Consider the following 25,331-nt stretch of genomic DNA (forward strand, 5'->3'; position numbering starts at 1 on the left):
GTCATTTTATTCCTACCTGCCACCCCTCTGCCTATTGTGTGTCAGTGTCTTGGATTAGGATAGGGATGGGGGTGGGGGAAGAGTTCCACTGAGATCAGCTTCCTTGCTACTCCAGGAATTTTCCACTCTTCACGAATGATGCTCTTCTGCTATCCCCTGAAGAATAAGCACATCTCTTTAGTCTTGAGCTTGACTTCCAGGAGGATACCTGTCACGTGCATGCTTCTGTATAGGTTCTCAGCTAACCATGTTCAGCCTCCTCATATGTTTGAACGTCTATAGATGCATGTAGCTGGATTCCTCCCCCTGCACCTGGCCTTGTTTCTCATACATATGCACACCTCGAAAGGTTCTCGTGTACACTTGGACCTGACAGGTTTCATAAAAACACACTTAAGCACAAATGACTGCCCATCTGACCACACATGTACAACTGCTCATGCTACACGCCCCTCCCCATTTCATATATACATGACTACCTGGTCATGTTCATAGCCACATTCAGTTCCCTAAGCAACAGGTAACTATAATAAAATGCCTAAAAGACCTATCGCCAATGAGAAGCTAACCCACGGCACTTTATTAAATACGTCCAATTCCAAGTTGCCTTTATGCATCTGTTTGGGCTCACGTTGTGCATCTTATAGCTTTGATGACTTGACTTCAACAGCAACATGACCATGGATGTGAAGAACAGGGAGTAGTGTGCGAAGAGTTCAAAGTGTATCATGTAGGGGACGATGGGAGAGCTTGACTCTTCAGAAGGAAGAACCATGATGTCAATAAATTCACATTTCAGGGTCTGTGCCAGCAAGATCACCATCATCATTAAGGTCTGAAAATGAAGCAGTTCCTGAACTCTGGCCTTTCTCCTCTGGCTCTCATTTTGGGCTTAAGGTTGGCTAGACAGAAATAAAAATAACATAAATGCATTGCCCAGTACATGATGAGAAAAGGAATAAATTGGCAGGAGGGAGGAGAACAAAACTAAAAAGTGGCTCCCTTGAGCCTAGGAAGCAGCTGAAACCCGTCTAAGCAAGACCTGTGGCTAACGGAAGAACTCTGAATTCTGAAGCTAGGGTTGCTGTTGCTTTGCTTTCGGGTGAGCTTTCTACCTAGGGTGACCGGACAGCAAGTGTGGAAAAATCCAGACAGGGGATGGGGGGGGATAGGAGCCTATATAAGAAAAAGAGCCAAAAATCAGGACTGTCCCTATAAAATCGGGACATCTGGTCACCCTACTTCTACCCTGCATGCAGTAGGATGACTCCTGCAGCGAAGAGCCCTATAACAGGAGATGAACCTTGACTCCAAGACGAATGTTAGAAACAGCCTAACAAGCCCAAGCTTTAACCCCTTGGGAACCACAGCCATGCTGTACATACCCACCTTCCTAAGCATTCATCTGGTTGTCAAGTGCCAGCATCCCAAGGGTTAAGAGCAAGAGGAGAATTAAATATAGCTATGGACAGAGAAATCACCACCCCCACCCATCTCCTCTTCTATGTTACTGAAGCTACTCAGGGTGAAAGGCAGGGAGGATGGAGCCAATGGATCAGACTGGTGAAGGCTTGGAGAAGTGTAGCTGTTTGGTTTTTTGGAGCAAGCCCAAGAGCTCAGCCCCCTGAGCATGCCAAATGTGCACTGGGGAGATGGGAGAGGCCCGGCTGCACAGTGGAAGCTGGGATCACACCCAACTCCCAGTGGACAACTCAGTGTTAGCAGCACAAGGGGGACACCTGCTGTTCACATTTGCTATGTAACTCTCTTCTCTCTCTCTTTCTGTCTTGGTCCCGCAGGGTGCCAGAGGTCCTGATGGACCAGTGGGGGAGCCAGGGTCAAGAGGTGTTAAGGTAAGTTGTAACAGGAGTGCCAGTTCTGACAGGTCTGCTCTTGGGCGTGCTATGAGGCTCCCCTCTAGGCCCTGGAAAAATCAGGATATTTCCCACCACCATCGCCTCCTTGCTGCCTCTAGCCCTTCATGGTGGCTGGTGTATCCTCAACTCAGTGTTAAATAGCTCTAACTCCATCAGCACCAAGCACTGAGTCCAGCCGGTGCCAGTTAGCCCAGCCAGCATTCCTCTGTGCAGAGCAGAGCCCCACACCGGTGGCAGAGCCCAGCTGCCAAGAGCCAACACTCGTTCACATCAGGGCTCCTTAAAAGGAACCAGCATGATTTTGTATGGCACCAGCCGTCCCCCAGCACACAACCACCTCGCATTCCTGAGTCAGGTTCCTAGCACATGGCTCTGCTCAGTGGGAGACCAGTGGAAATGTCTATTCCCTGGTCTCCCAAAAGCCTTTCCATGTGGGGAGAAGGGCGGGGATCCGAGGGAAGAGTGCTGTCTAAACTCCGCCAGGAGTCATTAATTTGGTAAAAATAGAGTTTTGAAGATATTAAAGGTTCCAGCTGTTCGGCTAAAGTGAAGGGGGGCTGTAAGGTAGCTCAGGGATTGTTTACACACAAAGTTGTGTCCCTTTACACCAGTTGCACCCCCACCCCCAGCATGGACACAGCTGTTGCAGTATATAGGTGCTTATACCAGTATAGCTTATTCCCATATGGGAAAGGGAATAAGCTATACTAGCATAAGACACATTTAAACCAGCATAACTGAGCCTACGCTGTAGGGGTTATGCTAATTTAACTATATTGGTTAAAAAAAAAAATCACACCCTCTAACTGAAATAGTTACCAGTACAAAACTTGTGTGTAGATCTGGGCTTACCATCACCACTCCCTTAAGGACTCTGACTGCGCGCACACACACACACACACACACACACACACACTGTTCACCACCTTTACAAAGTGTGTCTCCCTGTAGTGTGGTATGATCAGAGCAGAGATGTTCATGGAACAGAAATCCCCTCTGCCTCCTGGTGCGAAGGGGGTCTGGCAAATGGCCTCCTGGAATAGACCTGCCCTTCATTAAGTCTGGTTAAGAGAGTATCCAAGCCAGATGCTGACAAAGGACCTTCCTTTTAGGCAAGGCTGCTGAGAAAGAGCGGGATGGATGGTAGAGCAACTCCCAGTCTGGGTGTTTCCTTTTGGAATATGGACGGCAGCCTAGCAAGGAGGCTAATCGAGTAGAACAGGAGGCTAGTCCGACTGATGAGCATTGAAATAGTAGCTGACGTTTCAGTTCTCTGTCATGCCTCCTTTTCTCCCAATCATTCTTTTACCTTCATAAGACTTCTCCTGCATCCATGTCCTCCTAGCTCAGAGGCTCCCTTCTCAGGCAGAGCAGCAATTAGAAAAGGAAATAATGTTGTGCTGCTGGCTCTTACCTGAGCAGATGTATTTTTTGTGCTATTGAGGCTCTTCCACCCCTGAATGCTTAGCGCACAGCATGAAGCACCTTTGGGAGTCTAAGTGCCACCCGGCCTACCTATCAATGTGTGGCTAATGCCCTCCCCCTTCTCCACCCACAATGATTTAGAGTTGGATGGAGAAACTCCCCCGTTTTGAACCCGATAGGTGGGGAGTCCAGAGTTATTGGGATTTCTAAGAGCAGGAAGAGAGAAATTGGATTATGCTCCAAGCCCCTCAGCGGATGGGACTATCCCCCCCATGGGAGGGGGACTTTAGGACACTAGCTAGCCCCTTTAAATGCTGATGGAGAACCGGAAGCAAACAATTGACCCTTCCCTGGAGGATTCCAAGAGCAAGAAGGCTGGGGCATCAGGAGGAGCTAGCCAGTCAAGAGTCTCTGCTGCACAGCTCATGCCGACGCCAACATGTCTTTGTCTTTTTCATTAACAGGGCCTTCAGGGGGAGCCAGGCAAACCGGGGCCCGATGGGCAGCAGGTACGTCCACGGTGAGAGTTGGTGCTGGATGCCAAGCTGGCACTGTGCCAAACACTACATGTATGTATACTCATGCGTGCATGGCTCCCAGTAAAATACAGCTTTGATCGACTTTCCTGGCCAAAGCAATAGGGTGTTTCAGCACGTTCCCAACCTCTAATTACTGTAACCTTCTGTTTACAGGGGAAGATGGGAGAGACTGGGGAGACAGGACCACGTGGCTTCCTAGTAAGTGCCAACCGCCTTCCATTCCATTTTATAGCCTACATTTTAATGAAGGTTTTAAGGTTTTTTTTATTCCTGCTCAGAAGGAGAAACCTGGACAATGTCTCACAGTTCAGCCTCAGGGCCACCTCTGTGTTGCTTTTATAAAGTGTTTATGAGGTGAATATGACATGCTGGGAGGTGTGAAAGGTGATGACGGGACAGAGCTGACCTTGGTGGTTTTTGTTATCCTAGGGTATCCAAGGACCTTCCGGACCCCAAGGAGGCAAAGGGGCTCCAGGCGACCCGGCAAGTGTCTTCTCATTCCCTCTTCATCCATCTGTCCCTTTCTCTTTCCCCTCATTTCCTCCTCAGTCTGGCTTCCCCCCCCCCCAACACACACACTCCTTCATTCCCATCCCCGCCTCTCCTGCTGAGTCAGAGCGGCACTTGTATAGGGTTAAAGGAGAGCCCAGGAAGGTTGGAGGAAGGGCAAGATCAGACCCTACAGAGGCAGAAAGGAGGCACTAGATGAGATTCAGCGGCAAGAAGGTAGACCAGAGACTGGAGTTGACTCTGGCAGGGAGAGTGGAAGAAGGGGCAAGTCTGGATTTTGGGAGAGAGAGTGTGTCTGGGTCAGATTAAAGAGGGGAAAGTTAGAAAAGAGACTGGACCTGACTCTGACAGAGAATTGAAGGAGAAACCAAGAGAGAGTCTGGCAGGGAAGGTGGAAGAAAGGTCAGAATGGAGGTTTGGAAGAGGCCTTGGAAAGGAAAGATGGTTTTTGTGGTCAAGGCATTGCACTGGAACTCAGGAGACCGGGGTTAAATTCTTCACTCCAGCACAGACTCCCTGGGTGAACCTGGGCAGCACCTCAGTTCCAACCTGTATTACCTGTGGTGGTAATACTTCCTTTTTGCCACCCTTTCTCTGTCTAGGCTATTTAGACTGTAAGCTCTTCAGGGCCAGAATGTCTCAGTCTAGTATGTAGCACAATAGCCCTGACCTGACCACAATAGCACGTAGCCCTGACCTTGGAGGCGGTAAATCTACTATAATGATGATAGTAATTAGGTTAGATGCTTGCAAGGCGGGGTGGAGGAGCTAACTGTCTTAAGACTGAAGGAGGTTCCATGTTGGGCTGCTCAGGAAGGCCACGGTTAGACACTCCTGAGCCTGTTAGAGGATGATCCCAGACTGGGAGGATGGACTGGATCAGGTTATGTTACTGGGAGGGGTGGAGGGAGTCAATTGGGAACCAGGAGAAAATGGCAGGAGCAGAGTCCAGTTCTGACTCCATCTAGGATGGAGGGGTTGAAGTAGGGTCAGGTCAGACGGATTGAATAGAAGGGAGCTGTGACTGACGAGGGTTAGACTGTGGTGACTGAAGGAGGGATATGCTGCAGGCTCTGAGAGTGTAGGAGTGGGGGTGGGCTCAGGCAGACTAGAGAAGGGAATTATTCAGACACGCTAAGGTTGCCAACTATTGTCAGTTCAGCTTAACACAGCAGCACCCCTACCCTCCCCGCAGCCACCCAGACACAGGGAGGTTCCTGACCCTTCGCTTGCTGCTGTTCAAGCACTTTGAGCTGCCCATTTCTGGTCTTTTGACCTCCTCTCCCATGCCTGTGTAGTTCCCATGTGATATGGGAGGGCACTAGGGAGTGGATTGTTCTTTAGAATTGACAATGTTCCATGAAAGAGCCCTGTGTGTCTGTCTTGCAGGGACCTCAGGGACCACAGGGGCCAGCTGGACCTTTAGGAGAAATGGGACATAAGGTAGAGTATGATCTTTGCTTTCATCTCTACAGCACACCCCTCTTCTGCCCTATTCCCCCCTCACTCACCTAGACCTGCACAGCTGAGCGAGGGGCAGTCTGGCTTGGTCTGGCTTCAGAAACTCTTGAGGGAAAAGGACAACGGAGGTTTCTGTGTCTTATGAGTTTTAATGTCAGCATTAAGAGTGCAAGAGAAAAGTTACAAATACAGGCCCCATCTACAGTCCAGACAGAACCATACTGGGCTGAACCAGGCTCTGACCTGGTTACAGGTGATGCAGTTCAACACATCCACACACCAACATTTATCCTTGCATCAGGGTTTGTCAACCTGCCCATATCTTCTACCCTACAGATCCCAGAGCATTCTGGGAAAATCTAGGCAGCTAACCCACAGAGCCTCACCTTGGCACGAATAGTTAGGCTTTTTTCCCCAGGATGAAATGCGTTTTAGCCTGGCCTCCCACCCAGAGACCTGGGAGGCAGGAGGTTGGCTAACCCTGTTACACAGATGGGCAGTCCCACCTACACAGTGAAAGGAGCATTTTAAAGCTGGACTCTGAGAATTGTCACAACCCCATTCACAAGCAGGGTCAAACGTGGTACCCACCCACGCTTTAAGAACCAGGGCCCAGATCCTCAAAGGCATTTATGCATCTAACTCCCATTGAAATAAGTGGAAGTTAGGCACCTAACTCCCTTTGAGCATCTGGGCCCATATTTTAACTCTGTGTTTAGAATCATCCATGTCAGTAAAAATCTGTAGTGAAGAAGGCTCCAAGTCTCTTTCCCTTCCTACCCCCAGTTGCTACTGTCTCTGGCCGGCAATCATATTATTCAGCCCAGTCTGGATATGTTCTGATTGTCAAACCCAGGGTACGTCTATACCCAGCCGCTAGTTCGGCGGCTGGCAATCGAATTTCTGGGTTCGACTTATCGCGTCTTGTCTGGACGCGATAAGTCGAACCCGGAAGTGCTCGCCGTCGACTGCGGTACTCCAGCTCGGCGAGAGGAGTACCGCGGAGTCGACGGGGGAGCCTGCCTGCCGCGTGTGGACCGAGGTAAGATCGAAATAAGGTACTTCGAACTTCAGCTACGTTATTCACGTAGCTGAAGTTGCGTACCTTAGTTCGATTTGGGGGGTTAGTGTAGACCAAGCCCCAGTCTCGCCACTGTCCAGGTGAGTGGGTGGAAGAAATGCCTTTGCTTTAGTACCGCATGCTTTTTGCATCATTGTTACCATTAGGCAAAAGTGACACTTTGCAACAAAATGAAAGGAATAGTTACTGATTTTTTGTGCCCAGGTTTAGGAGCACAGGAGGGCAGAAGCTTACTCAATAGAGTTTCCTCTAACCCTCCGAGCATCTGGAGACTCTCCTTCAATTCTTACCATCACAGCCGATCACTGCAGACTAGGTCACCCACTTTTAGCTCCTTTCAGTGTGTCTGAGATGGTAATATAGTCAAGATGTTCACTTGGTCTCAAAAGTAGTAGCTAAGGTACCTTTTAATACAGCCCACTGCACAATTTATGAGTCATGAGACTTTCCAGTCTCCTGCCTGCTAGACTGGATGGAGTGAGCTCTCCGTGGTAAACCACACTAGGGATCTGGAAAGTTGGTAGGCTGCTACTGAGCTTCCCTAGGCCTTGCTTGTTCTGAAAGCACAGAGCTCCATATGTTAGGCTGTATCTCCTCCAAGAGCCTTTCTCTTGCACTGGAACCACTGGAAAAACCCAGGCAGTAGTTCTGCTTTCACTGGAACTTGCTTTTTCTCATGCATGACTTGCCCAATTGTTCCGAAACCTAACATGCACCCACTCACCGCTCCCTCCAGTTCGGAAAGCTGGAAAACTCCGAGAGCGCCTGCAATTACGAGCTCTTGTTTCCTTTATTCCTAGCTGCAGAGAAGAGGGAGATTCTGGTCTGTGGTCTGGAAAGCTAATATAATAAATAAATAAAAATCCTTTCAAACCCAGCAAGACCAGCTTTGCTGTGTCACCTTTGGTCTTATTTAACGGAGTCCCACTGCCTGCGCTGGCAGGAAATCAATGCAAAAAATACGATTAAAGTTACCCTTTCCCCTAATCTCAGGTACCAGTGAGTGCTTCGTGCAATTGACCAGCCTAACACCTAGAGTAAGGGGCTAGACACATCCTGAAAGGGTCCTGGGGAGAGAGCACAAGGACGAGTGGTCTCTCACATACCCGACTCCACCCTTACTCTTCATCGCTTTCCAGTGAAACAGTTTAATCTTTAAAGGCTCACTGGGAGAAGCTGGTTCAATTGTGCCCTCACGCTCCAAAAAGGGGCCTATTATCCTGTCCCCCTGTTCCTTTGTTTCATCTAATACAGTTTTTTAAATGTACAGTTTAATGACCGCGGTGAAGTTCTGTTCCGGAACCAACCTTTATGCAAGGTCTGGGGTGTTCAGCCCATCACAGAGCCAGAGAAAAAGGGGTGGATGCAAAGGTCAGATCTGAATTTATGCAAAATTATTCAAGGGAGTTTAGACCTAGGATTCCAGCTCAGCCCACCTCTAGTACACAGCTGCTGTTTTTAATTCCCTTTCCTCCACGAGCTAGCTGCCCATGGGTGTCCTCATTATACAGATGTGCAGGGCACTTTATGGACAAATAGGAGACCCGATCCCTGCCCCACAGACTTTAGGCCTTGTCCACATATACAAGTTGTGCCACTTGTATAGTTAAAGTGGCACAACACCTCCCCTCACCAGTGTGGATGCAGTTGTCCCAGTATAAATGTGCTTATACTGGTATAGCTGTTCCTGTAGGGGAATAAGCTGCACCTGTATAAGGTTCCTTAATACTGATATAATTGCATCCAGATTAGGAGTTGACCATAACTGAAATAGTTACACTAGTACAAAAACTGGGCATATACCAGGCCTTGGAATCTGAGTTAAAGACCGAACCAAGTGATAGATAAGGGGGCAGAGAAGGGAAAGTATTAAGTGGTTAAAGTTATTTGTGACCCATTGTGTTAATGTCTTTATTTAACCCTTTTATGCTGATTTTAAGTATTTTGTGCTCTCTTTTCTTCCTTTTTTTCTTTTAACTGGTGTGGGGTAGAGATCCACACTGGGAACCCAAAGCCTGGAGGAGTTAGAGTGAGGGAGTTCAAGCGAGGCTGCCTGGCAAACAGGGTCAGAGAGTTTGTTTCAGGCTTGGGGAAGGGAAAGAAAGGCATGAGAGAAAACAAAGGCCCTTGTGGGAGCGGGACACAGGGGTTCTTGGCCTTTTCTTTGGCTCTGTGTACCCTGAGCCAGCTCCAGGGAGGTAATTACACTGCAACCAGGGCTCCTCTATCCCCAAAGTGATCTGCTAAAGGAATTTGCTCTTTGATCTTGCTCTGCACGGAGTAACAATGGCCTTTTCCTCTCCCCCCCCCCCCCCCCAGGGACCTCCTGGCTCAATGGGACAACCTGGCCTTCCAGGTGAATCTGGCATGAAGGTAAGAAAAACACTTAATGCAAGTTCTCCATCAGAGCGGAGAGATAACAGAAACTTTTGTTCCTACCAAGAGTCTGCTGTTACACCGGAGTCCCAGAGGACCCTGGCAGGGCTTGTGAGCAGTCTGCCTAGTTACAGTGGGCAAGATCAGACGGCTAAAGATAGATACTAACGATAGGTGTATTTAGGGAGGGGAGCGGCTGGGTAACCCCACATCAGCTGTTCTTTACATGTTTCTCAGCCACAGAGCTCTCTAGTGACACAGTTCGGGGGGGGAGAACACTTTAGCCCTTTGGTTATACAATTCCAGTTCCTCAAGTCCCCTGTGTGGGCCGCTAGAGATCTCAGGTAAAGAGGCTCAAATGCAGGAAGCTTCAGCCTCTGTTTTGGACATGCAGGGAAACAAAGGAAGGGAAACCATGAAAGGGTCTCAGTAAAAACCCAGTTAGATCTACATAATCCAGTCAGCCGATTCACAGGCAGGAGCTGGGCTGAGGCATTGATACAAAACCTGCAAGAGGATCCCCAGGTGACCCAGAGTCGGGCTGTAGCCTAGTCTGGAAACAAGAACTGTCTCTGTATGGGAGAGCCCAGGAATATAAATGCCTTAAAAGAAGCCCTCCCCCCCTGGGGTTCCCAATGCTGGGTTTAAGATGATGAGCGCCTGAAATGGGGGCTGGATTCTGCTAATGCTGATATGGAGTTCTCTCTTTAAAAAAAAAAAAAAAATTCCTGCTCTGCAAGAATTTAAATATAGCCCCTCCATGCCCACACATCAATTAACTAGCTGTCATTTTTAATCAATACAGCACAACGCACAGTGCCAGGTGCAGTGTCACAGAGCTGTGAATGCACCTTCTCTCCTGGATGAGGAGGAGTGTAATTTTTCTCTCTTTATTTGAATAAGATCTCTCTACAAGTTTTCCATTCTCCATTTAAGTTTCGAAGGGTTGCCACTGTGCCAGGGAGCTTTGAACAGCCTGTTTTTTTGGGATTAAATGCAATTTCCTCTTTGCCATTCTTCCCCCACCCCCATTCCTCGCCATGTTTTCTTTGGCAAACCTTCTGACGCATCACTCGAGTGACTGTGTCTTTGGAGTCCTGATACTCCTTTAACATTTCAGCTATGCCGCTTCTGCCTGTCACTCAGCTCCCTAATTACCTTGCCCGGGAATAGAATGCCATTGATCCGCTCAGGTTGCCGGCATCCCCCACTGCAGGATTTACAGGAGCAGCTCTTCTCCAGCTCCCATCACAAGCAGGAAGGCGGGCGGTGCATGTATTCTCTGGACAGGCTGCCTCAGCTGAGCCAGCCTGATGAGGAGCATTGGCTGAGCTTGAACGTATTGTTCGAAATGGTGGTTCCTGGGAGCGGGCTTTTGAACGCCCGGAGAATATCCTAGCACCTGACCCAGGCTGAGAGATGGGAGGGAGGGAAGGAAGGAGAGTAGCATGCTGATAATGCAGAGATGCTGACAGCTCCCACTTAGCCACTTTCAGTGCAATGAGTCCTTGCATTGGTTCAGAGCATGAGAGATTCTGGTTGCTCTCTCTCTAACCTTGGAGGTATTTAGATGTTCTAGGAATCTCCAAGCAGTAGTTGCTCCCTTGGTAAACATCCAAGGACTCTCTGAGCAGTAGTTGCATACAGTTGTATAATCTAAAGCTGTAGGGTGGCGAAGGAGGAGCACGCCACTAGGATACAGTTGAGTCCTTGGCCAAAATTTCTTACACCTTCCACATCCTTTGCTGTTGTGGTTGAATGCTGGCCTCCCCAGAAGCGGCTGTATCTCAGTGGGGTCATGTGCGTATATAGCTCAAAAATGACTCTGTAGTGACAGGCATTCTGTAAACATAATACTACGTCACTGGCACCAATATCAATTTTTAACTTTTAGAACAATGCTTTGAGTTTCGAAGTGAGGTGAATGGGACGGGGAAGGAAATGAACATTTCCTGCACATTGCTCATTGCAAAACAGACAAATTGATCTGGATCTAATGTCCCACAGCTGCACGCTGCATCCTCCTTATACTTAGCACTTCACCAAAATATATCAACATAACTGCCAGCTCCAATACTATGTCCAGTTCGCTCCTTTCTAGGCTGCCTATAATCTAGATATTGCTCAGCACCTCTCAGTCACGCCAAAGATCATACTGCTGTTTGCTGGGACATGTCCGCTCTCCTTCTCATCACTCCAGTTGCACATTTGTTATGAGCACTACTATGCCCTGGGTCCTGGTGTTGTTGCTTTCCCGATAAGAGAGCATGAAATCCTTTCCTGCCGTAAGGTGCACGGGTAATTCCCTTTGGTTCAGTCTTTGCAAGCATTCACCACTGATTTTTGACACCTGCAAGTCACTGCTGATTCTTTGGCCTATTGCATATCAGTCAGATTCACCCCGTAAGGTGCATGCCATCTTAGAGCTTGCTGTCGGGGTGATGCTGGGTACCTGATTAATGTCTGGGTGTGAGGATGGTTCTGAGACAGATGTCCATGTTTGAACAGGACCAGATAAAGAAAGAGTCAAAATGCAGGAAGAAATGAGGGGGGGCAGGGGGAGAGGGAGGGGAGAAATCCTCTTCATCCTATGCATTTAGCACTGTCACCAGCTTGACTCTGTGCCTCTGTGTTTTTAGGGTGATCTTGGACAGCTGGGGGTCCCAGGAGAACAAGGCCTCATTGGTCAAAGAGTAAGTAGAGTTAGCTTCATATTGGAGTCCTCTTCATTACGTGTATGTGGATGGCTAAGCAGATAAATTGTGGCTTCTCGACCAAACTGGGTGTATAAATGGACAATGCACTGCTCCCTCAGCGTGGGGAGGGTAGACTTCCAGCCTTTGGAAGGGCCATTGTGTATCTGCAGTGACTGAGCGGATAGCAGCCTGGGACAGCCGATCATGGATTCGGGTCTTACCCTGGGACTTGTGAGCCCGTGGACATGTGATCGTGGCATGGCAGGAGGGTGAATGTGGTACTGTAAAAGGAAGGATAGCCTTGGGGTTAAGGCACTATACCGGGACTCAGGAGCTCTGGGTTCAATTCCCAGCTTGGCTATGGACTTAGTTGGGTATTTAATCCTTCTGTGTCTCAGATCCTAGTCTGCAAAATGGGGGAAATACTAACCTCCCTTCCAGGGATGTTGTGAACCTAAGTTCATCAGTTACTCTGAAACTACAGTGATGGGGGCTGGATAACAACCGAGATCAATGGCCTGTTTAAGAGATGTCCAGATGAAACTGAAAGATCACAAGGGACTTTTTTTTGAACAGGGTAGAGGTTTAGCCCAATATCCTGGCCATTTAGTCTCACAATAAAACCAGATAGCTGCATGTGAGCTACCAATGAGCCCACTTGCCCACAGGGTGACGACACAACTGGACATGCTACTTTGCAAAGTGCTTTAAAGTTCCTTTCAGTATGAATATGAAAGGGGCTGTGTAAAAACAAGCCTATTCTGTTCACAAGTTCTTCACGACTTGGGTATGTGTAACCTAGAAGTGGCAGGAAAGGACTCTCGCTGAAGGCCAGCATTAACAAGGAAAACACTGGGTACAGTATGCGTAAGTGGGGCGGGAGCCAGAGCTGGGATGAATGCAGAGATTGAACTAGAAGCGTGTTTCTTGTCCCTTGATCTCCAGACTGAGGTCAGTTGTTAGAGCAATATGGAGACGCCCAAGGTTGCATGAACACAGAGACTGAATTCCCTGCTCCACCCAGGGGAGAGAGGACTTCCCGCGGGTCAGAGTTGGGCACTGTTTAAGGAAAGCCTGGAACAGTGGGGGCTTGTTCCTCTTGATCAATTTTGAGATACCGAGCAGGATGGGGTGACTTCATAGCATTGTCCTAAAATATGGTGATATCAACAAAACATATTGGCCCACGTGTGGCAGTATAGATATCCATCCTACACCAAGAATATCAGCACTGGAAACTCTTAACATTCAGCTCACATTGTTGCAAGGGGAAGTCACTCCTCCTCTGAAGGGTGTTGGCTGGAAAAAGCATGAGAAAAAGGGAAGAGACTGTCCTAAGTCTATTTGTCTCTCTCTCTTGCAGGGAGAGCCAGGCCTGGTAGGGGACAGCGGCCCATTTGGGCCAGACGGTGTTAAGGTAAAGGTTCAGTATGGTTTTTTGTTGGGTAGGTTTTCTTCTCTCAAATTTAGCCACTTTCAGACCATGATCCTTCCCCCTCTGCAGACAGGCAAGGGAAGCAAGTATTGTCACACAAGCTACCCTGGTCATCTGACCCCAGACTCCTTTCCCGTCCCTCATGTTCAACAATCCTCTGCCCTACCTCACACAGTGGCTACAGTAGGAGGAACAATCCCAACATTATCCTGGGGGTTCCCAGGCAGTATCTCACATCTTTGTATCAACTTCCAGGTTCATTTTGCTTCTTAGTGGCCCCATGTGACACATCCCCCACCTCCAGCTTAGGGTTTGTATCAATGAGCTGTAACCTCCTTAGTCCAAGGACTCTCGGAGCTTGTCATTGTATCTCCCCGATCAGATGCCTTTCTCCCAGACTGCGTATCTGTTCCATCATCAGCCGGTAGTGGGAACTAGTTCCCAATGCCATGTGCACTCCAGGCTCTGCTTATCCTGGAAACTGCAAGGATCACCTCTGTAGATACTTTTAGCCAAGTTTGAGACCAACCATGGCTTCTTGCAGCACATTAACTACATGGTAGCATAATGCTCTGCTGTCTAGTTAGGGTTTTCTGTATTGTCCCCTCTTTTCATCCACCCCACGTGGGGTGGTAAACAGTCTCCATAACATTTCTGGCTCCCACCAGCTCCTTCCATCCCTCCCTCTCCCTTTCTGCACAGACTTGCCTGCAATCCAGACTGTGGGAAGTGAACCACACCACCTTCCCTTGCCATCCAACCTGAGGTGGGAAGAAATGTAAAGAGGTTTTTTATTTCTTCTGTTAGAGATGCCATCTTGAGCCAGAGTCAACTGGGTCTTGAAAAAAACTTTTATGCTTCTTGTTTGGTCAAAGCTTCCAATAGGTCCACAGCCGTCTCAGGAATCGACCAGGGCATCTCCTTTGTCTCCTTTAAACCCTCCTGTGCTCTTGCATACGCAATCCTTAAACCTGCATCCTTCACTGCCCCTTTCAAGTGGAGGCTTCATAAAATCATAGACTTTAAGGTCAGAAGGGACCATTCTGATCGGCCATCAGACCATCATAGTGTTTCTCTGGCCTCTAGCTTTTCTTCCCCATTGATACGGTTTTCATTTAACCCTTCCTGAACTATGGTAGCATTTGTGTAGTACACACTAATACAATGGCTCTTTGTCCCCTTCCGGTGGCTAGGACACATAAAGAGGTTTATGAATCTGCTGAATTACCCATCCTTTAGCTTAAGCAGTAGAGGCTTGGCTCTGCTCTTAGCTCCAGAGCTCCCAGGTTCAATCCCCAGAAATGTACTAACCTGGAGCATCATTACATTTGTATTACAATAGGATTGGGGTCCCATTGCGGGCTGGGTGCTATCACAAACACTCATTAAAAGAACTACCCTGCAAAACTATTTACAAAGTTTATCCTAACTGCAGGCAAGAACCTGAGAATCCCCCACAGAGTAAGTTAGATCTGTGCTCTGTTCAGTGCTTTTAATCTTAAACACCTCCGTGCTAAAGCTGTTGTCTCTAGATCCTGAACAAAGAAGTTACAGCTGGACAGCAGGTTTGGGTGACATTTTTCCCTGTAATCTTTCTTGCTGTATTATGCATTGGATCTGACCACACATCTGTCTCACACCAAATCGTTCCCTTCTTGACTCCTTTACCGTAATTTTTCCTTTCAATTCAAGGTTCTTTGCTTTCTCTTGTTCACACAATGTCCCCTTTATTCTCAACAATAGCATCTCCATGGGAAACAAGTTCAACACTTGCTTTTTTCTGCTAGTGGGTTTCTTCACATCTCTTGTTGCTGGGGCAAAGCCCATAATTAGTCAGTTTGCCAATGCTCTCTTCTGTCCAAAAATATGTGTCTTCCACTTCCATGAGTCCTAAGTGACAATGAAAGCTCCTTCCTACTTTAAATATTCTTTCCTAGTTCCAGCTCTTTCCCCCTCTCTAGAAATGGAGTTACAGGCAGCCAGCAGCATTTTAAGCACCATTGCATGGCCAGATTTTATCAGATCTACCTAAACACCACCTGCCACGGGTGCCTTACATGAAGATGGTTTGAAGTACTGCAACCATTGGTAGAGTTGAACTTGCATTAGCAACACTTGGGAAACTTGGAATGGTGTCCCTGACCTCTGTTTGCCAGAAGCTGGGATTGGGTGACAGGGCATGGATCACTTGATGATAATTGTCTGTTCATTCCCTTTGGGGCACCTGCCATTGGCCACTGTTAGAGGACAGGATACTGGGCTTGATGGACCTTTGGTCTGATCCAGTATGGCCGTTCTTATGTTCTTATGATTGGAATAAAGTCTACTATAGGAAAAGCCTAATAGCATAAAGTTCTCTCTCTTTTTTGGCATTCCCTTTCGGTTCTTCAGTTACACAACAATCAGTTGTACAGTTTACCTAATGAAAACAGCAAGCCAGAAGGACTGATTTTTCATGTCCATGTGCTGTCAGACCAAACCTGTATAAAGTCTTGTTTACAAGAGATCCTTCAGGTTTAAATCTCTAGCTGCATTCTCGGTGCACCTCAGGAACTTCTTACAGATCTCTGTGAAGGTCCCATTCTTCTTCAAAAACTGATGGTCAACAACTTATTTTGTTTGTTTCCATTTCTACAGATTCAATTCTTCCTTCCTTACAGATTTTCACCAGTCTGAAATTCCACAGGCAGATCAACAATTGTCCCAAAGCCCTCAACAGCCTCATAGCCCATATCACTATTTGCGAGTCCAGTAACAAGTCCCTCCCCCCCGCATTTCCTGACGGGACCCCCAAATCCTTATTCATTGTTGCATTGCATTGTTTCTCTTGCTGTTCCAAATCTTACCTTTGGATTGCAATCCCGATTTCTATCCTTGTGTAGCCTGTCCGTCTGCACAGGCCAACAGTTTCATGCCACGGAAAGTAAAACTGGCCAATCCCACAACAGTCTCTTGCGGTTTATTGCTTCAGTCTAGTTAAACTATGTGCTGTGCTTCGTTATTTTTGTTTATCATTGGATGTCAGATCAAACAGTCCTTCCTTATATGATTTTCTCGTGCCATCAATTGCTGCTTCATCTCCAAGTGGTCTTGAACACTTCCAGTTCCTCCCAACCCAAATGTTTCTCTGGATAATGGAACTGTTGCTATTGGTTGCACAAATATTTGTTTAACCACAAAATGTAATGGGCACAATTCTGCTTTTACTAATGCAAGTGTAAATTAGGAGCAACTCTACCAAGGTCAGTTGGGTTACATGAGTGTAAAACTGCTGTGAGAGCAGAATTGGGCCCTTTTTATTGGGCCTATAAAATACTTGGCACCAATTGTGAGCATGGCAACTTGATGCAAGTTTTTGCATCTAGCGCTATAACTGCTGATCTTTCATGGGGGTAAGATGCTGTTGCTCTGCAGTGTGTTCATTCGGGGCCTGGGGTGCTTCCCACAGCCTCTTCTGGCAGCCTTCTGGAGCTTATGGTTGAGTCAAAAGACTCTCTTTCAGATCTCAGCTGCCAGCCTCATATCCTTATCCCAGACCCAGGAGTTTCCGTGTGGGAGATTCCTGCTCAGTTCATTGTAGGAGAAGCAAAAAATTCAAACTATCTTCTCTTGTGGCTGAGGTCCTATCTCTCTGGCTAAGGGAGTTTTTTAAAATAACCTGTTGCATTAAATGTCAAGTACTTTATGACTCAGCTTCCTTCTGTCTTCTTGCTTTCAGCCTCTGATCTCCCTTTTTTTTTCTTCAAGAGTCATACACAATGATCTATGCTTTGTTGGTATTGAAAAGCAAACATACTCCACTCTTCTGCAGGGAGACAAAGGAGAGCAAGGCCCAGAAGGAGAGAGAGGAGAAAAAGGCACCGAAGGATTGAAGGGAAATGAAGGGCCTCCTGGATATCCCGGAATCACAGGTGTCCGAGTGAGTTTGAGAAACCAGTTTGCCTGTCTTTGTCTGTCTGCCTGTCCTTGTGTTTCTTTCCGCCAAGGTGATTAATGTTCCTCCCCAACAAATTGCACTTGGTTCAATTGGTACATCTCAAGTAGTGAATTGTCCTTGGAATAAGTATTAGGCCAGCTGTAATTTCTGCACACTGGTGATATGTTTTCTCATGCGTTGAGTTTTGAATATGCAATAATGTCCCTTTCCAAACCGAGTGGTGAAAAGCATTTGTGCAGGCAATCACTCTAAACATTTGCACATGAAATGATTGCCATCTTGGTCATCGGTGGGGACTGAACCCAGGACCTGCCAGCGCTACAAATATGATCCTCAATAACTTGAGCTAAAGAACTGAAATCAGTGGGAGGCTATTCAATGGGATTTGGATCAGGCGCTAAAGAGCTGTATCTGACAACGTGTCCTTTGTGGGATCAGATTGTTTGTGGGGTGTATAGTGTGCACTGAACAGTAGGTTACAAATGTACAAGTTTAAGGGACAATCCCCTCTTCTTATTAACCAGGAGCAGATCACTGCTGATTTATTAGAATCAGCGACTGTGCTTGCATTGTAGGTAATCTGAAAAGACAGGCTTCAAGGCGGACTCATGTAATCAAGAGGGCAAGAGAAAACTCACATTGTGTGTTTTTGGGCCTCTGCTTCATTTAAGCCCAGCAGGAAATAAACACTCGCTTTCTTTTAGAAAGACAACTACGAGGAGCGTCCCATCTTCGTAGCCTGAAGGTGATAGTCAATTGCTATAGATGCAGTACAATTGCAACAGGACACAGCACACATATTGCACCAAAGTCTATCAACATCAAAGGGGCTATGACTGGAACTTCATCATAATATGCTAAATTAGTACCTAGAAAGGGTCAAGCACCATTTGAGAAGAAAGTTGCCATGGAGTGTAATGGAATTTTCTATGGAATATCCCATTGTCACTGTTTAGGGAAGGAAGTTTCCTTAAATAGAAGTATCAGAGGGGTAGCCGTGTTAGTCTGAATCTGTAAAAAGCAACAGAGGGTCCTGTGGCACCTTTAAGACTAACAGAAGTATTGGGAGCATAAGCTTTCGTGGCTTATGCTCCCAATACTTCTGTTAGTCTTAAAGGTGCCATGGGACCCTCTGTTGCTTCTTAAATATAAGGTGACCCAAACTCTTAAAGTGGGTTAATATTGCAGCTCCGGCGCACAGGGGAAGAGTTAGGTCAATGGCTAGGGTGCTAGCCTGGGACTTGCAACCCAGGGTCATTTCTCTGCTCTGTAATAGACTTTCTTTTTGACTGTGGGCAAGTTAATCGGCATATGTCTACACTCCAAAAAAAAATCCTGCAGCAGCGCGTCGGAGTCAGGTCAACTGACCCAGGCTTGTGGGGCTTGCACTCTGGGGCTAATAGCAGTAGCTTTGATGTTCCTGTTCTGGTTGGAGCCTGGGCTCTGAGATCCCTCCCTTGCCAGATTTCAGAAACCCAGCATAAAACAGCTCAGAGCCTGCATGTTGGTCTCAGCTGATTTGTAACTGAAATCAGACCCTCTTGTTTAAAATGCAAAGGGGGGTTTGTCAACCAGACTCATAGTTAGAGTGAACTTTTCAGAGATCAAAGTCCTTTTGGGAGCAGCAACTTCTGAATTATCTTTCCTTAAAAAGAGAGCCCAGCCCTTCTCAGTAATACTGTAGTTCCCAGTTGGTCTCTCTTGCTTAAACATAATGTAAATCTGGCTCTTTATGCGGCCAGAAAGTATATTTCATAGTGTTGGATCCATCACTCACCACGCCCCTCTACTGAGCTAGGACTCCTGTAAGGTATGTGATCATGTTCTTAGCTATGGAAAGAATTGAGGGCTGAGTATCTGAAGACTGTTCCTGTAAGCCCTCTATAAGAGGATAGGAGGAAACTGTGGAGTCAGGTATCTATGATCTTGGATGGCTGCTATCTTAACAGCTGTTGAAACTGTTCTCCTTTCTCCTTCTATGCTTGAGGCAGGCTAAGAAAGCAGCAGGAAGCCAACTGTTGCAGAGGGGCAGTGGGGGAGGAAAGCAGGAATAGCCTGGATTTATGTTAATATTTTGCATTGAGGGTGGGGGTTGCGCATTGTGTTGACTGGAAACTAGAAATATTGGCTTAATACCATGTTATTATACAGCACCATAAATATGCTGGATGCTTTACAGAAAAATAAGGCCACAGCCCTGCCCCAAAGAGCTTGCAGTCTAAACCCCTGATCTACAACAGATCCCTGCATCCACACTGAGCTCACTGCAGGAGTGGGTCCTGTGGGCTCCATCCTGTGACCCCTGACTCATCTGAGTAGTCTCAGAGCCAGGGTACTGTAAATTCACTGGCTACTAAGTTAAGATACAACCTGACAAAGGATGGTAAAAAATATTGCAGCACCTTTTGCAGCTGTGGGCAGGCACTGCTTATTGTTTAACTAAGCTTATTGCCTGCCGTGCTCTGTATTTTTGGCAGGTTTACTCTGTTTATATTGTGCATGCTTAAGAACCAACAAAAAATCACACAGGCTGTACAACTTAAGAACAACTTAAGTTCTGCAGTATAACATATAAAATATAGCAAATTCCAGAGCTTGTTTTCTGCCAAGTTGTGCCTGGGAACATGGTGCCTTTTTCTGTTTGTTTGGGGAGAGGGGTTTGGTTGGTTGGGGTTTTGGGGGTTTTGTTGTTGTTTTAAGTCTGATACTGTCAAAATGCCTTGCTCAGGATCACTCTCTTTTGATTTTTTTATTAAGAACACTATATCACCTTCTAATATATTTAATACAAATTTCTGATAGCCTGATCTTTTAAACCCACATGGCTTTGTAACCAGCCCAAACTAAGCCCCAGATATGAAATCTCTCTTTGCCAGACTCTTGGCCCTTTCTCATTGCATAGGCTGATATTCCCGCACCCAATGGGGTAAGGTTAAAAATGGAGGTTCTCTGATGGATGAGAGACCAGTTTTTCTTTTGCAACTTTATGTGCAAGTCTTTTTGTATTAACTTCCCACACAGAAAATGTATAGATACTATTAAGAGCCTCCTCAGCTCTCTGCCAAAATACCGTTTACAGAGCCAGAAATGTAAGTCACCAGAGATAACTGTGGTCCAACTTCAAATCCTCTGCTTGAAATGGGGATATATAATCAAACAGTCAGCCCTTCCACTAGGGGGGGAGATGTGACAAAAGCCATCTCAGACACAGCCAGCTAAAGAATACTGGAATCAAAAGGACATTTGAAGGTTCTTATATAAAACCAATGAAAATTCCATCAGGAAAAGCTAACATAGGGGCAAATCCCGAGTCCTGGCTCAAACAAACGATCCCTGACAATTCCTTGAGAATTTTGCCTGCACAAGGACTGGATAAAAATTGAGTGAGATCCTCAAGATTTGGCCCATCTGCAGCATCTGTGATTTCATCCATACTCATCAAATAAGCTTCCTGGGTGGGGTGTGCGGGAGAAAGTGTGTGTAATATACACACATCTATACATAATATGTGTGATGTATTATATAAACATATTGCAGGGGGCGGGTATGTTGCATTTATGAAGAGTGTGTATACATAACACACATGCACAAACACCCTTATGTGCATATAATATATGGTATGTATTGTATATGCGTAATGGGTATCCCAATTAATATTCTAGATGTATGTTGTTAAACAGATCTTCATCCATAGCTGCTGCATCTTCAGCAGGATTCTACTGGGTCGTCAGGCAGCCGTCCCAACAATGTTTCAGCTTCATTCCACAGTCTCCCATTTGGCCAGATTGAGAACAGTAACTTCAGCACCAACAGTTACAAAAAATCCCATTTGTCTAAATGAAACCCAGGATTGTTGGGGAGTGTTTCACTCCCCTTTCTCTTAACAAAAGAGATCCAGGAAACAATTAGGATTGGACCCTTACTCATGTTACCTGTGCCAGAAACTTGAGACAGCTGGGACAGGGCACTCTTTAAACTTTATCTGATATTAGTGGTGGTTGGTTCAGATTTAATGTCTACTATAACTAAGTGACAAAGCCCATCAGTAGCTCCTGTTTCCAGATAACTTTCTTTCAGACGAGCAGTACATATATTTTGATTTTTAACTCGATTTGTAAAAGAACTCAACGTTTCTATTTAACGAACATTCTCAAGCAAATTTAGAAAATAAGGTTACTTGCTGTTATCAGTGGTCTGTTATTGATTTGTTTATTTTTAACCCATATTAAAACGTTTGTGCATGAATTCAGCCCTGGGGAAAGGTGGTGGGCTGACAGCCCTAGAAAGTGAAGTTCTCTATTTAGCCACAGAACAGGTAGCCACAGGGAGCAGTGGCAGGGAAAGTTTCTCCCCACACATGCTGTTTTGCACGTGGCCTCAACCCCGATCCCGGAGGGACCGCATACAGGGTTGAAAAAGGGATGTTGGTCTCTATGGGCCACGCAGTCCTCAGCCTCCCAGCTAAGATTGCAAACAAAGGGGGTCCCTGAAGGTCAACCATGACGCTGAGTTTATAGATTTTAAGGCCAGAAGGAACCATTAGAGCAGCTAGTGTGATCTGCTGCATAACACAGGTCATAGGCTTTCATCCAGTAATTCCTGCATCAAGCTCATATCTTGTGATTGATCTAGGGGTTCTCAACCATTTTCTTTCGGAGCCTGCCCCAATATGCTATAAAAACTCCACAACCGAGTGGGGAGGGGGGCTCTGGGCTTCAGCTGCGGGGGGGCTTAGGAGTCCTGAGGGCTGAGGGGAATGGGGGGGGCTCAAGACTTCTGCCCCATGGAACTGAGGGGGCATTGAGGCTTCTGCCCCATGAGGTGGCTTCTGCCGGGACTTGGGGGCTCTGGGTTCGGGGCTTCAGCCCTGCAGGGGTGCCAGGGCTTGGGACTCCAAGCTTCAGCTGCTGGGCTCGGGGCTCCAAGTGGCTCTGCTTGGCAGACCCCCTGAAAAATGGCTCGCAGACCCCCCAGTGAGCCATGGACCCCCAGTTGAGAATCACTGATCTAGAGTGTATTTTTTTAGAAAGACATCCAATCTTGATTTAAAGTTATTGTGTGGTGGACACTTATCCACTGGGAGCTGGACTGAGACCTCCCCAAATTCATCTCAGGTAAGTCAAATAACACCTTCCAGATAGAAATAGCTTTTGGTCAGTTAATACTTTTTCAACATTATCTGTGTCCCCTCCCCGCCAAAAGGATTATAGATGAGATGTATTCCACCTTCTGTGGCACTAACTTATCAGGTACCCTGCTTTATTGTAACACCACCACCTACCCTTTCAGCCATTCCACCCAATTTTAGCCCTTCCCTGGGACTGTATAAATAACGAACAAGTCAAGAAAAAATGACAGATGGGTGATAACATGACCCTGGGGACTCCAGCCACCTTCCACATGCGTCCGTTTTCTTTCTTAAACTCTGCCTTGCATTGTTTTTGTGGATTTGTCAGGGGCTTGTTTTAGCAGTTTGCCTGTCTGAGCCTGCATTGCATTATGTCTGTTTTGGATAGGAGGAGGATGATTTTCGTATAAATGAGGTCTGGATAATTAAGGATGGTCAGCACTTGTGTTGATGTCCTTGGTGTAACATTGTAGACACCTTTATAATAATTCTCAGGCTGTAGACTGGGAAAGAAGGCCAATCAGCATCAGTATAAAGGTAACAGTATCACAGCTGTTGTGTTGCACAGTTGCTGTCTGGGCTCCAGGTGGCCCAACTGGGGCAGTGTAGTGGCCTTTCGTTGCTGAAATCGCAGGTGAAAGGAGTGGGTGGAGTCTCAGTCTGGTGACTTGGGGAAGTTTGTCCACATCTCCAAAGTGGATATCTGCAAACAATCCTGGCTGCTGAGACAAGCCAAGTGTTGTGTTGAGCCCCAGACAGCTGTGGCTGGTAGAAGGGCTTCAGGCAGTTGGAGGGGTGATGTTCATGCATCATCTGTCATTTGGCCATTTTGTCCAATGAACTTCGGCTGCTACCAAAATCCCCCTGTCAGCTCCAGTCCCTCCCTGGTACAGTCAGCCAGTTTGCTCCACTCCTCCCATTGATAGGGCTAGGCCAGCCAGCTCCACCCCCGCTTCCCTGGCAGTCTTCAAGTATGATCCTTTCCTCCCTGACAGCCCCAGCTGCTTCCCCACTCTAGGCTTCCTCCCAGCAACCTTCCAGCTTCCCTCTTCCAAAGGCCCCAGCTCCCACCCCAGCAATTCTGCAGCTTTGTGTAGCACCAGGACTGTGAAGGATTGTACTACTGCACCCAGCAAGAAATCCCACCTGGCATCCCCCTGCAGATAAGTCACTTGTTTCTTTTCAATATTAGCCTGATACGGTTAGTCCCTAGCAAATTAAAACACAACCAAAAGCAACATCCAATGTACTCCTCTTAACTTAGATTTAGAAATTCAGGCAAGCTTGCACACTTCCCTTGCCCTTGCTCTCTCACTCATGTCAGTTTCTCCATAGTGGGGCCCCAGGCTGGTTTCTTATTTCCTCTATTGGGGTCCTACTGGTTCTTGCTGACCTCACTGTAATGAGACTCTGACTCCTTTCTGGACTCCGTGATTTAACTCTTGGCTCATCACTCATTCTGCTTAGTGAGATCTCTGGCTTGTTTGAGCTGCAAGAAACTGACACTGTATCTCTGTTCTCACACAGGAGTTCATTAGACTTTGAACCTCTGCAGTTCAAAGGGTGGCTATAGATGAGGGTCCCTGGTGACTGGCCCAAGTACAGTGATCAGGCTCTCTGAGCAGAGCAGATGCTGCAGGAATAGGGTCCAGAGTCTTTGTGTTCGATGCGCAAGTGAGGTAGGGAGAGAGCATCTCGGCAGCTAACAGAGCGGTAGGAGGATGGCATCACACTGGCTAGTGTGAATTCAGGGTTGAGGCACTTTGGTTGTCACTGCAAAAGGAGGGATGTGGTTTGCTGGTGTTTAGGGCAAGTTCACCTGCCATCTGTACATCTCAATTCCTGGAGCAGGGAATGACACCACCCAGAGGGTAATGTGCACTTCATCAGAATCCTGCTGCTTGTTCCGTCCTCTTCCTCGTAACGGAGAATGGTCTGAACCAAAGGTTGAAGTCACCATTATATAACCAGGAACAGCAGCAACTTGCCAGGTGTTGGATATGAGCAGCCAGCAGCTGAGAGCAACCCATCTCCTCGAATATGTTCCTATTTAAACCTCCTCTCTTTTCATTCTACACAGAATCCAGCATTTCAGCCTCTTCCCTCTGAGAACAGCTCATCAGCTTGTGGCTGCGTGGAAGGGCCAAGCCAACTGGCAGGAGCATGGTAGTGGATTTCCAGCTGCTCTCCAGAGCTGAGCACTGTGGTTTTCGTAATGTGCTGGTCTTTGTACAAGTTGGATATCTGATAGCAGGGGGGGGTTACAGTTCCAGGAAAGTAATTGTAGAGCCCATAGGTAATGAAATACAACATGATCTGAAACAAGAAAATCCCTCATTTTATGGCAAGACTGGGAGCTAAATCCTCACTTTTTTTATATATATATCTTCACTTTGAACCGGAAATCACATCTGCGGTGTCATTTGCAGCCCACCTCTGGGGTCAGAATGTCCTTGAGCCAGACCCTCAACTGGTGTAAATCAGCATAGCTCCATTACACCAGCTGAAGATCTGGCTCTGTGGGTCTTTGCTGCTGCTTGTCAGCATGGCACAGCCGAGCAGACCAGAGCCGCTCTAAGGACTGGCAAATAGCTCTTTTTAGTTAATATAATAGCATGACAAGGCCCAGCAGTCATCCATGCATTCCAGAAACCAGGCACCTACCTCTCCCTGGCTAGACCTGGCACAAGTTTTGTAGGACAGAGTAACAAACCAGGGCTGGGGACTGAAGGTATGATCAGTTTCTTGGTGGGAATACAGCAAACTCAGCCCATTGCAGAGGGACAATGGAAAACCTATGCCCCGCTTAAGTCTTCTTTTGTAGCTTTAAGTGGGACTTAAATGGTGCATTGGTTTTGTTCCCAGC

The 25,331-nt window shown here is 47.0% G+C and overlaps 1 protein-coding gene across 7 annotated transcripts in view; it reads left to right on the plus strand.

The window, feature by feature from the left end:
* LOC101953340 (collagen alpha-1(XXVII) chain) overlaps positions 1 to 25,331 on the plus strand; it is a 258,835-nt gene that overhangs the window by 187,838 nt on the left and 45,666 nt on the right. For all 7 annotated transcript variants that reach the window (XM_065572707.1, XM_065572704.1, XM_065572703.1 and 4 more), the window contains 9 exons: positions 1,800 to 1,853; positions 3,767 to 3,811; positions 3,995 to 4,039; positions 4,271 to 4,324; positions 5,741 to 5,794; positions 9,213 to 9,266; positions 11,909 to 11,962; positions 13,329 to 13,382; positions 17,212 to 17,319. In XM_065572707.1, coding sequence (XP_065428779.1) covers positions 1,800 to 1,853; positions 3,767 to 3,811; positions 3,995 to 4,039; positions 4,271 to 4,324; positions 5,741 to 5,794; positions 9,213 to 9,266; positions 11,909 to 11,962; positions 13,329 to 13,382; positions 17,212 to 17,319 — 522 coding nt within the window. The remainder of the gene's footprint in view (positions 1 to 1,799; positions 1,854 to 3,766; positions 3,812 to 3,994; positions 4,040 to 4,270; positions 4,325 to 5,740; positions 5,795 to 9,212; positions 9,267 to 11,908; positions 11,963 to 13,328; positions 13,383 to 17,211; positions 17,320 to 25,331) is intronic.

The sequence above is a fragment of the Chrysemys picta genome, chromosome 18 (assembly GCF_011386835.1).
Source record: "Chrysemys picta bellii isolate R12L10 chromosome 18, ASM1138683v2, whole genome shotgun sequence".
Classification (NCBI taxonomy): domain Eukaryota; kingdom Metazoa; phylum Chordata; order Testudines; family Emydidae; genus Chrysemys; species Chrysemys picta.